The sequence below is a fragment of the Panthera tigris genome, chromosome B3 (assembly GCF_018350195.1).
Source record: "Panthera tigris isolate Pti1 chromosome B3, P.tigris_Pti1_mat1.1, whole genome shotgun sequence".
NCBI lineage: Eukaryota > Metazoa > Chordata > Mammalia > Carnivora > Felidae > Panthera > Panthera tigris.
This window is the reverse complement of record NC_056665.1, coordinates 28406984-28424604: the sequence shown is the minus strand read 5'-3', so window position 1 is coordinate 28424604 and position 17621 is coordinate 28406984. Positions and strand designations below refer to the sequence as shown.

Sequence of the window (17621 nt, the reverse complement as noted above, 5' to 3'; positions counted from 1 at the left end):
GTGGGTCAACCAGGCAATTAGAGAAGAAATTTAAAAATATATGGAAACAAACGAAAATGAAAATACAACAATCCAAACGCTTTGGGATGCAGCGAAGGCAGTCCTGAGAGGAAAATACATTGCAATCCAGGCCTATCTCAAGAAACAAGAAAAATCCCAAATACAAAATCTAACAGCACACCTAAAGGAAACAGAAGCAGAACAGCAAAGACACCCCAAACCCAGCAGAAGAAGAGAAATAATAAAGAGCAGAGCAGAAATAAACAGTATAGAATCTAAACAAAACTGTAGAGCAGATCAATGAAACCATGAGTTGTTTTTTTGAAAAAATAAACAAAATTGACAAACCTCTAGCCAGGCTTCTCAAAAAGAAAAGGGAGATGACCCAAATAGATAAAATCATGTATGAAAATGGAATTATTACAACCAATCCCTCAGAGATACAAGCAATTATCAGGGAATACTATGAGAAATTATATGCCAACAAACTGGACAACCTGGAAGAAATGGACAAATTCCTAACCACCCACACGCTTCCAAAACTTAATCAGGAGGAAATAGAAAGCTTTTGAACAGACCCATAACTAGTGAAGAAATTGAATCAGTTATCAAAAATCTCCCAACAGATAAGAGTCCAGGACCAGATGGCTTCCCAGGGGAGTTCTACCAGATGTTTAAAGCAGAAATAATACCTATCTTTCTCAAGCTATTCCAAAAAATAGAAAGGGAAGGAAAACTTCCAGACTCATTCTATGAAGCCAGAGTTACTTTGATTCCTAAACCAGACAGTGACCCAGTAAAAAAAGAGAACTACAGGCCAATATCCCTGATGAATATGGATGCAAAAATTCTCAATAAGATACTACCAAGTCGAATTCAAAGCATATAAAAAGAATTATTCACCATGATCAAGTGGGATTCATTCCTGGGATGCAGGGCTGGTTCAACATTCGCAAATCAATCAACGTGATACATCACGTTAATAAAAAGAAAAGATAAGAACCCTATGATCCTGTCAATTGATGCAGAAAAGGCCTTTGACAAAATTCAGCATCCTTGCTTAATAAAAACCCTCGAGAAATTCGGGATAGAAGGAACATACTTAAAGATCATAAAAGCCATTTATGAAAAGCCCAGAGCTAACATCATCCTCAATGAGGAAAAACTGAGAGCTTTTTCCCTGAGATCAGGAACATGACAGAGATGTCCAGTCACACCGCTGTTGTTTAACATAGTGTTGGAAGTTCTAGCATCAGCAATCAGACAACAAAAGGAAATCAAAGGCATCAAAATTGGCAAAGATGAAGTCAAGCTTTCACTTTTTGCAGATGACATGATATTATACATGGAAAATCCGACAGACTCCACCAAAAGTCTGCTAGAACTGATACATGAATTCAGCAAAGTTGCAGGATACAAAATCAATGTACAGAAATCAGTTGAATTCTTATACACTAATAATGAAGCAACAGAAAGACAAAGAAACATCCCATTCACAATTGCAGCAAGAAGCATAAAATACCTAGGAATATATCTAACCAAAGATGTAAAAGATCTGTATGCTGAAAACTATAGAAAGCTTATGAAGGAAATTGAAGAAGATATAAAGAAGTGGAAAAACGTTCTGTGCTCATGGGTTAGAAGAATAAATATTGTTAAAATGTCAATACTACCCAAAGCTATCTACACATTCAATGCAATCCCAATCAAAATTGCACCAGCATTCTTCTCGAAACTAGAACAAGCAATCCTAAAATTTATATGGAACCACAAAAGGCCCTGAATAGCCAAAGTAATTTTGAAGAAGAAGACCAAAGCAGGAGGCATCACAATCCCAGACTTTAGCCTCTACTACAAAGCTGTCATCATTAAGACAGCATGGTATTGGCACAAAAACAGACACATAGACCAATGGAATAGAACAGAAACCCCAGAACTAGGCCCACAAACGAATGGCCAACTCATCTTTGACAAAGCAGGAAAGAACATCCAATGGAAAAAAGACAGTCTCTTTAACAAATGGTGCTGGGAGAACTGGACAGCAACATGCAAAAGAATGAAACTAGACCACTTTCTCACACCATTCACAGAAATAAACTCAAAATGTATAAAGGACCTGAATGTGAGACAGGAAACCATCAAAACCCTAGAGGAGAAAGCAGGAAAAGACCTCTCTGACCTCAGCCACAGCAATTTCTTACTTGACACATCTTCAAAGGCAAGGTAATTAAAAGCAAAAATGAACTACTGGGACCTTATGAAGATAAAAAGCTTCTGCACAGCAAAGGAAACAACCAACAAAACTAAAAGGCAACCAACGGAATGGGAAAAGATATTTGCAAATGACATATCGGACAAAGGGCTAGTATCCAGAATCTATAAAGAGCTCACCAAAATCCACACCTGAAAAACAAATAACCCAGTGAAGAAATGGGCAGAAAACATGAATAGACACTTGTCTAAAGAAGACATCCGGATGGCCAACAGGCACATGAAAAGATGCTCAACGTCGCTCCTCATCAGGGAAATACAAATCAAAACCACACTCAGATATCACCTCACACCAGTCAGAGTGGTCAAAAGGAACAAATCAGGAGACTATAGATGCTGGCGAGGATGTGGAGAAACGGGAACCCTCTTGCACTGTTGGTGGGAATGCAAATTGGTGCAGCCACTCTGGAAAACAGTGTGGAGGTTCCTCCAAAAATTAAAAATAGATCTACCCTATGACCCAGCAATAGCACTGCTAGGAATTTACCCAAGGGATACAGGAGTACTGATGCATAGGGGCGCTTGTACCCCAATGTTTATAGTAGCACTCTCAACAATAGCCAAATTATGGAAAGAGCCTAAATGTCCATCAACCAATGAATGGGTAAAGAAATTGTGGTTTATATACACAATGGAGTACTACGTGGCAATGAGAAAGAATGAAATATCGCCCTTTGTAGCAACGTGGATGGAACTGGAGAGTGTGATGCTAAGTGAAATAAGCCATACAGAGAAAGACAGATACCATATGTTTTCACTCTTATGTGGATCCTGAGAAACCTAACAGAAACCCATGGGTGAGGGGAAGGGGAAAAAAAAAAAGAGGTTAGAGTGGGAGAGAGCCAAAGCATAAGAGACTCTTAAACACTGAGAATAAACTGAGGGTTGATTGGGAGTAGGAGGGAGGGGAGGGTGGGTGATGGGTATTGAGGAGGGCACCTTTTGGGATGAGCACTGGGTGTTGTATGGAAACCAATTTGACAATAAATTTCATATATTGAAAAATAAATAAATAAAAGGTGATTTAGAGAACAAAAAAAAAAAAAAGGCAACTGATGGAATGGGAGAAGATATTTGCAAATGACATATCAGATAAAGGGTTAGTATCCAAAATCTACAAAGAACTTGTCAAACAATGCCCAAAAAACAAATAATCCAGTGAAGAAATGGGAAAAGACATGAATAGACGCTTCTCCAAAGAAGACATCCAGGTGGCCAACAGACCCATGAAAAAATGCTCAACATCACTCATCATCAGGGAAATACAAATCAAAACCACAATGAGATACCACCTTACACCTGTCAGAATGGCTAACATTAACAACTCAGGCAACAACAGATGTTGGCAAGGATGCAGAGAAGGAGGATCTCTTTTGCATTGTTGGTGGAAATGCGAGCTGGTTCAGCCACTCTGGAAAACAGTATAGAGGTCCCTCAAAAAACTAAAAATAAAACTACCCTACAACCCAGCAATTGCACTACTAGGCATTTATCCAAGGGATACAGGTGTGCTGTTTCGAAGGGACACATACACCCCCATGTTTATAGCAGCACTATCAACAATAGCCAAAATATGGAAAGAGCCCAAATGTCCATCGATGGATGAATGGATAAAGAAGTGGTATATATATACAATGGAATATTATTCAGCAATCAAAAAGAATGAAATCTTGCCATTTGCAACTACATGGATGGAACTGGAGGGTATTTTGCTCAGTGAAATTAGAGAAAGACAAAACTCATGTGACTTCACTCATATGAGGACTTTAAGAGACAAAACAGATGAACATAGGGAAGCAAAACAAAAATAATATAAAAACAGGGAGGGGGACAAAACAAAACAGACTCATAAATGTGGAGAACAAACAGGGTTGCTGGAGGGGTTGTGGGAGGGGGGATGGGCTAAATGGGTAGGGGCATTAAGGAATCTACTGAAATCATTGCTTCAATATATAGTAACTAGTTTGGATGTAAATTTTAAAAAATAAAAAATAAAGTTAAAAAAAAAAATACTGATTATAGGCACCTCACTCGGGTAGTCTGATTTTTAGTAGGTTAGCATTTCAGGTGATTCTGCAGTGGGTCATAGGTCTCACTTTGGAAAACATTGAGATAAATATTTATGAATTGGAATCCTACTTGAGATCCCAGAACTGTTATATCATTTAAATGATTTTAAATATTTTTGAAAGAGGTGTGGTTATCCAAAGGGCATTTTGATATGTTAATAGCATTTAATGACCATACATTAAATATTTGACTCATTGAAATTTTGTTATTTGTGGGAGTATCTGTTAAAAGTCACTGGTTTTGGGTAATATTTAATTTTTTTGCAACAAAATTCAGTTTCACAGAAAGCCAACAAAATACAAAATGATATATTAAAGAATGGGTTTGGATAGATAATTTTTTGCCTTATAGGAGCTGATGAAAATGATTAACAAAAGTTTCTGAACATGTATATCAACATAAGCAAATATATGTAAACAAAAATGTAGTTTGAGTTGCAAGATTTTGGAAACAGGCAAACCACAATTGTGGATTGCCTTGTTCTTCATTCAGTCTTTTTTTTCTTTCTTTTGAATTTTTTTTTTTTTTAGTTGAAGTATAATGACACAATTTTGTATTACTTTCAGGTGTACAGCATAGTGACTTGAGATTTTATATGTTATAAAATGCTCACCACCCTTAAATGTAGCTATGATCTGTCACCATACAAAGTTATTACAATATTATTGACTGTATTCCCTATGCTGTACTCTTCATCCCAGTAACTTATTTTGTGACTGAAAGTTTTTACCTCTAAATCTCCTTCACTAGTTCCACCCATCCCCCCCATCCCTCTTCCCTCTGGCAAACACTAGTTCTCTGTGTTTACAAGTCTTTTTCTATTTGTTTTGTTTTGTTTTGTAGATTCCACATATAAGTGAAGTCGTATTTATCTTTCTCTCACTTATTTTAATACCCTCTTGGTCAATCCATGTTGTCATGAATAGCAAGATTTCATTATTTTTTGTTGCAGAATAGTAGTTCAACCTCTATATACACCACGTTTTTTTTTAATCCATTCATCTATTGATGGATTTAGGTTGGCTATTGTAAATAATGCTGTAATAAACATACAAGTCCATATATTGTCTCAAATTAGTGTTTTCATTTTCTTTGGGTAAGTACCCAGAATTGTAATTCCTGGGTCAGTGGTATTTTTATTTTAATTTTTTGAAGAAATTCCGTACCATTTTCTACAGTGGTCACACCAATTTATTTCCCCACCAGGAATGCACAAGGGTTCCCTTTATTCCACATCCTTCTCAAAACTTCTTATTGTTACTTCTTGTCTTTTTGACTAGCCATCCTAGATAATGTAAGATTATATCTCATTGTGGTTTTGATTTACATTTCCTTGATAGTAATGCTGAGCATCTTCTCATGTGTGTCTCTTTGCCGTCTGTACATCATCTTTGGAGAACTATTCAGGACCTCTGCCCATTTTTTAATCAGAGTATTGGGGAGTTTTGGTGTTGGGTTGTATAAGCTGTTTATATATTTTGGATGTTAACCATTTGTTGGATATATCATTTGCACAGATCTTCTCCATTCAGTAGATTGCCTTTTCATTTTGTTGATGGCTTCCTTTGTTGCGCAAAACCTTTTTATTTTGATGTAGTCCCAATAATTTATTTTTGCTTTTGTTTTCTTTGCCTTGGGAGACATATGTAGAGAAATATTGCTAATATTGATATCCAAGAGATTACTGTCTGTGTTTTTGTTGTTTTTGTTTTTAGTTTTGTAGTTTCAGGTCTTCCATTAGATCTTTAATCCATTTTGAGTTTATCTTTGTATATGGCATAACATAGTCATCTAGTGTCATTATGTTGCATGTAGCTGTCCAGGTTTTTCAATACCATTCTTAGAAGAGACTCTCCTTTCCCCATTGTATATTCTTGCCTCCTTTGTCATAGACTAATTGAGCATATAAACATGGATTTATTTCTGGTGTCTCATTTCTATTCCATTGATCTATGTGTCTGTTTTTGTGTCCATACCATACTGTTTTGATTACTGTAACTTTGTAGTATAGTTTGAAAACTGGGATTGTGATACCTCCAGCTTTGTTCTTTCTCAAGGTTATTCTGGCTATGGGGCGAATTTTGCGGTTCTGTACAAATTTTAGGATTGTTTGTTCTGGTTCTGTGAAAAATGCTCTTGGTATTTTGAAAGAGATAGCATTGAATTTATAGACTGCTTTGGATGGCATTATGGACATTTTAACAGTATTCTTCCAATCCGTGACAAGGGTATATGTTTACATTTATTTGTGTTGTCTTCAATTTCTTTCATCAGTGTCTTATAGTTTTCAGAGTACAGGTCTTTCAGCTCTTTGGTTAGTTTTATTCCTAAGTATTTTATTATTTTTGGTGTGATTATAAATGGGATTTTTTTTCTTAATTTCTTTTTCTGCTACTTTGTTGTTAGTATATAGAAACACAATAGTTTTCCTTATATTTAAAAAAAATTTTTTTTAATGTTTATTTATTTTTGCGGCAGAGAGAGAGAGGGATACACAGGATTGGAAGCAGGATCCGGGCTCTGAGCTGTCAGCACAGAGCCCAACGCAGGGCTCAAACCCACAAACCATGAGATCGTGACCTGAGCCGAAGCTGGATGCTTATCCAAGTGAGCCACCCAGGCGCCCCAACAGTCTTCCTTATATTAATTTCTGTATCCTATAATGTAACTGAATTCATTTATTAGTTCTAATAGGCTTTTTTGGTAGAGCCTTTAGGGTTTTCAATACATAGTATCATATCATCTGCAAATAGTGACAGTTTTCTTTCTTACCCAATTTGGATACTTTTTAGTTCTTTCTTTTATCTGTTTGCTATGGCTAGGACTTCCAGTATTATGTTGAATAAAAGTGGTGAGAGACTTGTTTCTATTCTGATCTTAGAGGAGAGTTTTCAGCTTTTCACCATTGAGTATGATGTTAGCTGTGGGTTTTTTTTTTTTTTTTTAAATTTTTTTTTTTTCAACGTTTTTTATTTATTTTTGGGACAGAGAGAGACAGAGCATGAACGGGGGAGGGGCAGAGAGAGAGGGAGACACAGAATCGGAAACAGGCTCCAGGCTCCGAGCCATCAGCCCAGAGCCTGACGCGGGGCTCGAACTCACGGAGCGCGAGATCGTGACCTGGCTGAAGTCGGACGCTTAACCGACTGCGCCACCCAGGCGCCCCGCTGTGGGTTTTTTATATGTGGCCTTTATTATGTTGAGTTATATTTCCTCCACATCCACTTTGCCGAGAGTTTTTGTCATGAACGCATGTTGAATTTTGTCAAATGCTTTTTCTGCTTCTACTGAGGTGATATTTTATCCTTCATTTTGTTAATGTGGTTGTATCATGTTGATTGATTAGCAAATATTGATCCATCCTGACATTTCTGGGGAAAATTGTAGTTGATCATCATGGTTGGTGATACTCTTAATGTATGTTGAAATCAGTTTGCTAATATTTGTTGATGATTTTTGCATCTGTGTTCATCAAGGATATTGGCCTATAAAATTTTTTGTGATGTCTTTATCTGGTTTTGGTATCAGAGTAATGCTGGCCTAATGAAATGAATTTGGATTTTTTTTTTCTATTTTGAAATAGTTTGAGAAGAATAGTTATTAACTCTTTTTTTAACAACTTGGTGAAATTCACCTAGGAAGTCATCTGGTCCTAGATCTCTGTTTATTGGGAGTTTTTTGATTGCTGATTCAATTTTGTTACTAGTAATTAGTCTGTTTGGATTTTCTATTTCTTCCTTATTCAAGGTTAGAAAATTGTATGTTTCTAGAAATTTATCCATTTCTTCTAGGTTGTCCAATTGGTGGTATATAATTTTTCATAGTAGTCTCTTACAAAATTCTTTTTGTTTCTATGCTATTGGTTGTAACTTCTCTTTCATTTCTGATTTTATTTGAATCCTTTTGATGAGTCTGTCTAAAGGTTTATCAATTCTTTTTTATCTTTTCAAAAACCAGCTCTTAATTTCATTGATCTTTTCTACTTTTCTATCTCTATTTCATTTATTTCTGTTCTATTTTGTCTGGGTTACTTTCTTCTACTAACTTTGGGTTTTGTTTGTTCTTGTTTTTCTAGTTCCTTTAGGTATAAGATAGGATGGCTTATTTGAGAATTTTCTTGATTCTTTTTAAAAAAAATTTTTTTTTAACGTTTATTTTTATTTTTGAGACAGAGAGAGAGCATGAACGGGGGAGGGTCACAGAGAGAGGGAGACACAGAATCTGAAACAGGCTCCAGGCTCCGAGCTGTCAGCATAGAGCCCGACGCGGGGCTCGAACTCACGGACCGCGAGATCGTGACCTGAGCCGAAGTCGGCCGCTTAACCGGCTGAGCCACCCAGGCGCCCCAATTTTCTTGATTCTTAAGAAAAGCCTGTATCACTATAAACTTCCCTCATAGAACTGCTTTTATGACTCCCAAAGAGTTTCAACTTTATGTTACCGTTTTCCTTTGTCTGCATATATTTTTTAATTTTCTCCTTGTTTTCTTCATTGACCCATTGGTTGTTTAATATCATTTTGTTTAGTTTGCACGTGTTTTGGGTTTTTTTCCCAGTTTTCTTAATTAATTTCTAATTTCATACCATTGTGCTCAGAAAAGATACTTGATGTGATTTCCATCTTAAATCTATTGAGACTTGTTTTATGGCCTAACATGTGATCTGTCCTGGAGAGTGTTCCATGTGCCCTCAAAAAGTACATATATTCTGCTGATTTGGGAAGAAATATTCTGCATCTATTAAATTCATCTGATCTGTTGTGTGGTTCAAAGCCACTGAAGTCTGTTTTTTCTGATGTAAGTATTGCTGCACCAGGTTTTGGGGGGTATGGGGGAGTGGGGAACTGATATTTGCATGGAATATCTTTTTTCATTCTCTCACTTTTCAGTAGGCTGTATGTGTCTTGGGTCTGAAGTGAATCTCTTGTAGGCAGCATGTAGATGGACTTACCTTTTTTATCCATTCAGTCATTCTATGTCTTTTCATTGGAGCATTGAGTTCATTTACATTTGAAGTAATTATTGATAGGTATGTAAGTATTGTCTTTTGGTAATTGTTTTGTTTTTGTGGTTCTTTCCTGTTCTTCTCTTGCTCTCTTCCATAATGATGGATGACTTTTTTTAGTGCTCTGCTTGTATTCTTTTCTATTTTTTGTGTATCTTCTATATTTTTTTGGTTTTTGGTTGCTATGAGGTTCATATATAACATCCCAGATATATAACACATTTGAAAGGCACATTTTCACTCTACCTCCCCACATTAAACTTTCATACTAGGTTTATAAGTGATTGATCTACCAACTTTATTATGTGTTTACCAGTAAAATTTTTCCCTTTCATAATTTTCTTCTATTCATAGCCTTTTCTTTTCTGCTTAAAGAAATCCCAATTAAAAAAATAAAATTAAAAAAAAAAGAAATCCCTTTAACATTTCTTATAGGCCAGTTTAGTGATGATGAACTCCTTTAGCCTTTTTTTTTTTTTTTTTTTTAATATCTCTCCATAAATTCTGAATAACAGTCTTGCTGGGTAGAGTATTCTTGGTTGTAGGTTTTTTTCTTTCAGCACTATGTATATATCATTGCCACTCCCTTCTTACCTACAAAGTTTCTGCTGAAAAGTTAGCTGATAGCCTTATGGAGGTTCTCTTGTACAAAACTAGTTGCTTTTTCTCTTTCTTCTTTTAAGTCTCTCTCTTTATCTTTAATTTTTGACATTCTATGTGTTATGTGTCTTGATGTGAACCTCCTTGGTTCATCTTTTTTCAGGCTTTCTGTACTTGGACCTGGATATCCAACATCCTTGAACCTGGATGTCCATTTCCTTCCCCAGGTTAAAGAAGTTTTCAGCTATCGTATTTTCAGATAATTTTTTTGCCCCTTTCGCTCTCTCTTTTCCTTCTTGGATCACTATAATGTAAATGTTAGTATGCTTATTGCTGTCTCAGAGGTATAACCTAACCTTGTTGTTGTTGCTTTTAATTCTTTTTTTCTTTTTGCTGTTCCATTATTTTGCTTTCCGTTATTCTATCTTCTAGATAGCTACTGCTATCTAGCTGCTTCTAGATAGCTTCTAGACATCCTCTAATCTGCTGTTAATTCCTTCTAGTGTTTATTTTATTTCAGTCATTGTATTCTTAAGCTCTGATTGGTTCTTTTTATATTTTCCATCCCTTTGTTGAAGTTCTAAGTTCATCCACTCTTTTCTCAAGTCAGTGAGGATCTCTATGATTATTACTTTCAACTCTTTATCAGCTAGATTACATTTCTCTGTTTCACTTAGTTCAAAAGTTGTTTTGTCTTATTATTTCATTTGGAGTATATTCCCTGGCCTTCTCATTTTGTTTCACTTTCTGTGTTTGTTTCTGTGAATTAGGTGGAACACCTACGTCTTCCAGTCTTGAAGGTATGGCCATGTATAGGAACATCCCCTGCATAGACTGTATGTCTGGAAACGTAGGCTGGCTGGCTGGAGATATAGCAGGTGCGGGCTGAAGATCTGGGGGCAGTCTGTGTCAGGGGTACCCTGATGGACCAGTTGAACAGCCACACATCTGGCTGCTCCATGCAGGGGGCCCTGTCATAACAGCTGGCGCTGGAACAAGCACAGGCCAGGGTGTCCCCAGGGTACTCCACATCAGGGCTATTTTGGCAAGAGGGCTGAAGCTATAGTCATTGCAGGCTAGGGGTGTCCCATTACCTGCTACACTGGGGTAGCTTTGTTGGGAGGGCTAGAGCTGGGATGTTTGGAGGCAGTGGTGCCATCTTAGGTATGTAACTGCAACTGGTGTTGGCTAGGGACCCAGGGCTCACCAAGGTAGCAGGCCACCTAGAGTGCCCAGACCCTGCTTCCCTCTATACTATCAAGGTTGAGGAGAAACATAAACAGTGGTGTTCACCAGCACCTCTGGCAACTCAGAGAGTTCTAGCTATTCCTTCACTGTTTGGTGGACACTCTAGGGTGGTAAATGGGTTTCCTTCAATTCTAGTCTAGTTTCCCTTTAATCCGCAGCTTTTTCCTGTGTCCTAGGGTGGGCAAATCTTCTGGTCCCTCAGTACTGTCCCTCACCACTGCATTTCACAGCATTGGGGGTCATGTTCCTGTCATTACCATGTTTCTGTCTCTCCTACCCCTCTCTATGTGGTACCTCTGTCTTTTATACAGAAACTGTTCAGTCAGCCCTCAGTTCTTTGGGCAAAATTGCTCCATATGTAGGTATAGATTTGGTATGTTGATGGGTGGAGGGGAATTCAGAGTCTTCCTACACCACCATCTTGGACCTCCCTCCCCATTAGGTTTTTTCTTTTTTTAACGTAAGCTCTACACCAAACATGGGGCTTGAACTCTTGACTTCAAGATCAAGAGTCGCATGCTCCACTGAGCCATCTAGGCCCCCCTCCCATTTGGGTTTTTACGTAGATGACCATTATCATCTGCAAGTGTTGACAATTTTGTCTCCTGTCCATTCTTATATCTTGTATTTTCTTTGTGACACATTAATGGTGTCTGTTTTGGCCAGGCCTCTAGTCTGCAGAGGAAGCATCAGCAGTGAGAGCAGGTTTCCTGGAGTGGGTCTCAGTCTAAGAGGGATACACCTGAAATTCCTTCATTAAGTGTGATTTTGTGTTAGTGAATCATCCTTGAATTCCTGAACTCCTATGATGGTTCTGTTATTTTTTACTACTATTTTTTTTTTTTTAAATAAGCTCTACACCCAACATGGTGCTCAAACTAAAGACCCTGAGATGAAGAGTCGCATGCCCCACCAACTGAGCCAACCCCTGGGTTAGCTATTTTCTAATTTAGAATTTTTCATTTTTATTCTTTGATGAACTTTTTTTGTCTTTATCTGGTTTTAGAAGCAAGGTTATATTAGCTTATAACCCAAATAACATATCTAATTCTTTTTTTTATTCTGAGAGAGAGAGAGAACGAGTGGAGGGGCGGATAGACAGGGAGAAAGACAGTCCCAAGCAGGCTCCACCATGGCAGCACTGAGCAGGGGTTCGAACTCATGAACCATGAGAGATCATGACCTGAGCCGAAACCAAGAGTTGGATGCTTAACCGACTGAGCCACCCAGGTGCCCCAGATATCTAATTCTTTAAAGCTTAGCACCAGCCCTCAGGGTTTGAAGGTTCTTGAGAGCATCTTTGGTTACCATTTCAATTTCTTTCGTGACTATTGAACTATTATTCATGGGGTTATTTAAAATTGAGTACATTTTTATTTTATAGCCAGTGATACTTAATTAAATTTTGTATATATGTTCCTGTATGTATATTCTAAAGAGCCTTTTTCAGTTGAATGTTTGAACAAGGCCATAAGTCCAAAATTGTGAAATAGTTGATCAGGTGTTTCTTTGTTAATGCTCATAACTTAAACCTACTAAATATCCTTCCAGTAGATGAGCCAAATGGCCGAAGCTGGCTGGAGCAGCATGTTGTTCATCAGTACTGGACAGCCAGATCCTCAAGGTTTCCTCATAGTTTACATTTGCATTCCAATTTAGCCTCTGTCTGGTAAGAAGCTAAGTTTTTCATTTAATGTGTTAATAGAATAAACTTTGATATTTTAATATTTGCTTTAAATTTGTGGTTTAAATCAAGTACTTCCCTAAAATTTAAACTTGTTTTTTTTTAAACAATTCTAATTGAACATAGTTTTAAATTATTTAATTATTTTTAAAATGAGATTAATTATTTAATTATAATCTGTCTTTTGACTTATTTTTGAAGTGAGTGGATTGGTTTAAATTAGGCCATTTATTTGATTTCTGTTTTAATGCACTTATTACAAAATCACAATTACTATTTGCCCAAACAATACACAGTTTTAAGCATTTGACTCAGTCAGATGTAATATAATATATATATATTATTATATATATATAATATAATAATTGGAATTATTCTCAAAGTACTTCTGTTAGAGTATTACAGTTGACATGTAGAAATGAGTATGGGAGGGCATTTAAAGCATATTATGTTTATTTGCCTTATTAATTACTTGTTAAATTACCACTAAAGGCATATATATTTTTTTAATGTTTATTTATTTTGAGGGAGAGAAAGAGAGCACACAAGGGGGGGTGGGGGGAGTGTCAGAAAGAGGGAGAGAGAATCCCAAGCAGGCTCCACACTGTCAGCACAGATGTCAAGAGTCAGACAACCAGCTGAGCCACTCAGTCTCCCCTAAATGCATATATTCCTTAAAGCATGTAATTTTACTTCATGAGAAACCTTTTCATTGACATTTGTTGTTTACTGTCTAATAGGGACCAACACTTGTATAGCAGTGACCCATTATATGTTCCTGATGACAGAGTTTTTGTTACTGAGACACAGGTTATTCGGGAAACCTTATGGTAAGATCTATTAACCTAAGTATTCGTGTAGAAGATTTTATTAGTGAGAAGCCAGAATTTTAGTTTATAAGGAAAAGTATTCACAGTTTCTTTACATGCTTTCTAAAAATAGGCCCTTGGGTTTAACCTAAAACTGTTTCTAGTGCTCCCCTACAGGTAGCCTGGGGTCCTCAGTAAACCCATATTTCAGAATTGATTGTGGAGATTATGAGAATTTGGTATGTTTGCTTCTTTCCCATTTTAAATAATTTAGTATATGATTTAATTATATTAAACCATTACTTTTTTAATATCTGAGTTCAAAGAAAGTTTCCTGGTTTGCTAACTGCTCTTAATAGGCAAGAGTTTATCAGTGAGAGCCTGTGTCCTATACCTGGAAACCAGAAATCTAAGAATTTAGATTGTGTTCACACAAAAATGAAAATGAGAAATGCAACATGTAGTGCTGGTATTACTGAGACTTCTAGGTTATGGTCCTCTCTACCAAAAAGTATATTGACTTTCTTAAAAATGGGAAATCTGTTTGGGCCATCACAAAGAGGAGGAAATGCTTTAACAACACTATTTCAACTTCTCTGTAAGATAATATTGAAATACCTTGAGTCTTAAGTTAATCAGATAAAAAGATTGATGTCTCTTATTTTCTAATTATCTGACCTGTTTGCCCCCAACACCCAATTTTGAATCTTTTGTTAAAACTTCTTAGGCATTACTGTAATGAACATTTTTATAGATTTAAAGTACATTCATCTTTTTTATTTCATTTCAGGTTACTTTCAGGGGTAAAAAAGCTCTTTATATATCAGTTGATAGATGGGAAGGTAACTGTGAGAAACAGTATTATAGTAACTCATTTGACACATGTAAGTTATTTGTAATTTTTCTAATTAAAATTAAATAAAAGGATTTATGTAAACCTTGGTTATATAACTTTAGAACATTTTGCAATATTAAAATTAGTTATCAAATCTACTTAACGTCCCAAAGACCAAATTAAGTTATGCATCTTTACAATGCTAGAGAATTCTTTAATAGTGTGTGTTATATTCACATTTAGTTTCAATTTACGTGTTCTGCTTTTTGTCAGTTCTATATTGGAAAGCTGTATACTATAAATTTTTTGCTTGTAGCATATTTATTTACCTTATAGGTGTTTTTAAAAAGTATAAGCCACAATTCTATATTCTGTAGAAATTAATGCTTGTATTCCTTTGAGTATAAAACTAAATATTCATTTTGTTCTCTACTAAGCATAGTGTTTAAAACAGTCACAAAATAAATATTTTAGTGAAAGAATATGAATTTGAATGTTTATAGAAGACTCCACATGTTTGCGGTTTGCTTCTATTGTAGAGCTGTTTACGATCAGTGCTAGAACAAATAGCAGCATATGGCCAAGTTGTGTTTCGACTCCAGGAATTCATCGATGAAGTCATGGGGCACAGCTCCGAAAGCATGTTACCTGGAAATGGTTCTCTTCCCAAGAAGTTGACTGAAGCTCCCTTTAGGACATACCAGGCTTTCATGTGGGCCCTGTACAAATACTTTATTAGTTTCAAAAAGGAACTTACAGACATTGAGAAGTACATCATCAATAATGGTATTTAAATGTCCTTCCCTTCTACTCATAAGACATAAGTCATATTTTGAATGCCATCTAGGTTATTAACTGATAAAAGGTTTGAAAATTCTATTGCAAGTAAGTAATAATCATGATAATTTTTAAATCATTTTAAATTTGTATTTTAAGCCATTCCATTCCCTAAAAATCCAAATACTATAGAAAGTTTACAGTGAAATTATTCTTTCTGTGCTATTTCTCCAGTCAAGTACTCAGTTCCCTTCCCCAGAGGCAACCAAGTCATAAGTTTCTTGTGCATCCTTCCAGAAATAATTTAAACATATGCAAGCAATGCATATTCATATATACATACCTTGTAGTCTGTTAACTACTCTCTTCAAATTATTTTCTAATTTAAATTTTGAGGATTATATTATACAAAAATGTAAAGAGCCTCCTCATTCTTTTCTACAAATTCTTTTTTACAAAGATGTATGAATGTATCATAGGCTTATCGCCTTTTGTTTGTTGTGGACTTTTTTATTTTATTTTAGAGAGAGAGAACGCAAGCAGTGGGGAGAGGGGCAGAGAGGGAGAGAGAGAATCCCAAGCAGGCTCCATGCTTGGTGTAGAGCCTGATGCGGGGCTCAATCATATGACCCTGGAATCATGACCTCAGCCAAAATCAAGAGTTGGATGCTCAATTGACTGAGCTACCCAGGCACCCCCAACCACCCAACCAATCCCCCTTTGATGAACATTTAGGCTATTTCTGGTCTTTTGCTATTGCCAACATTGCTGTAGTGATAACCACTAACATGTAATTGTACACACGAGCTGCAAGTTATAGCATAAATTGTTCATGGAATTGCTAAAGAGTATGTGATAGCATGTGTGATTTTGATACACATCACCACATGGTTTTCCACAGAGAACAGTTGCCAGCAATGTATATGAATACCTGTTTCCTTACACTCTTACCAACAGTGTGCCGTCAAACCTTTTGATCACCAGTATGACAGCTACAAAATGGTAACCAGTGTCAGCTCCCCTCCACCACTTTTATTTTCAACTACTACAAAAAATAGTACCCAGAAGAACTGTATTCTCATCATCCAATTTCCCCTATAACTTCCACCCTTGCATATAGTATGTTATCAAAACTAGGAAATTGACATTGGCACAATACATGTAATTGCTCTGCAGACCTGACATGAGTTTTACCAGTTTTGCAGGTACTTGATATTTTGTGGGGAGAGGAGTAATATCTTTGTGTATAGTTTTGTGACACTTTGTCACATGTATATATTTGTATATCCACTTCCATCTTCAGGATACGGAGCTCTGCCAATCCCATGAAAAAACTGGCTCTTGCTCCCCTTTGTAATAACCATCCCCTCACTAAAACAATAGTCAACTGTTATTTGTTTATTTGCCCAGTGTAAGAATTGAAGTCAAGTTTAAGAATCACTTTTATTTCCTTTTCCCTGAAATTCAGTTACTTTCTACATTATTTTTCTTCAGAGTTGTTTTTTCTTTAGGGAAATTAGCTCCTTACGAAATGAGATTAAAACCCACCACCCTCCAGTTCGCCATATCTTTCTATGACTTAGCTTTTATATCACATTCTGAATGCAGATATTCTTCCTTGCTAGTGAGTTTGATTCCTTGATAATTTTGCAGACACTACAATAACTCTTGCAATAGTGGTGGACAAGTTGTCACCTCGACTGGCTCAGCTCAAAGTTCTCCACAAAGTATTTAGTACTGGAGTAGCAGAAGTTCCACCTGACACTCGAAATGTTGTTCGGGCATCTCATCTGCTCAACACACTGTACAAGGCCATTCTTGAATATGACATTGTTGGAGAAGCCTCTGAGCAAACTGTATGTAAGACTTTTGTCCTTTCTAAGTTGTATGACTCCATTCTGTTCAGCCAAAGGAGTGGTGGATAGACTGTCATATAGTTCTTTGTAAAAATAGTACTTAAATCTTGTGTCAGACAGCTGTTCAGAGGGTGTTTTTGTTTTTAAAGAGAGAGTATGTGAGTGGGGGAGAGTGGCAGAGGGAGGGAGAGAGAATCAATCTTAAGCAGGCTCCTTGCTCAGCACAAGCCTGACACTGGCCTCAATCCCATGACCCTGAGATCATGACTGGAGCTGAAATCAAGAGTTGGATACTCAACTGACTGAGCCACCCAGGCATCCTTTTGTTTTGGTTTTGGTTTTGGTTTTGGTTTTTTCAGAGTTTTAAAATTGGCTTCTAAATTCAAGGCTACAGGAAACTGGCTTCTTACCTTTAATCGCCAAGGTCACCAGAAGGATGAAGCAAGAACAAAGCAAAGCATAAAAGCA

The 17621-nt window shown here is 36.6% G+C and overlaps 1 protein-coding gene across 8 annotated transcripts in view; it reads left to right on the top strand.

The window, feature by feature from the left end:
* The window catches only part of TUBGCP5 (tubulin gamma complex associated protein 5), a 65883-nt gene that overhangs the window by 31277 nt on the left and 16985 nt on the right, over window positions 1-17621 (top strand). For 2 of the 8 annotated variants that reach the window (XM_007098928.3, XM_007098931.3), the window contains exons 7-12: window positions 10715-10822; window positions 12744-12861; window positions 13617-13706; window positions 14476-14569; window positions 15060-15306; window positions 16951-17153. In XM_007098928.3, the coding sequence (XP_007098990.1) occupies window positions 10715-10822; window positions 12744-12861; window positions 13617-13706; window positions 14476-14569; window positions 15060-15306; window positions 16951-17153 (860 nt within the window). Of the gene's footprint in view, window positions 1-8904; window positions 9137-10714; window positions 10823-12743; window positions 12862-13616; window positions 13707-14475; window positions 14570-15059; window positions 15307-16950; window positions 17154-17621 lie in introns of those variants that run through there. The other 6 variants (XM_042988311.1, XM_007098929.3, XM_007098932.3 and 3 more) reach the window with 6 other exon arrangements.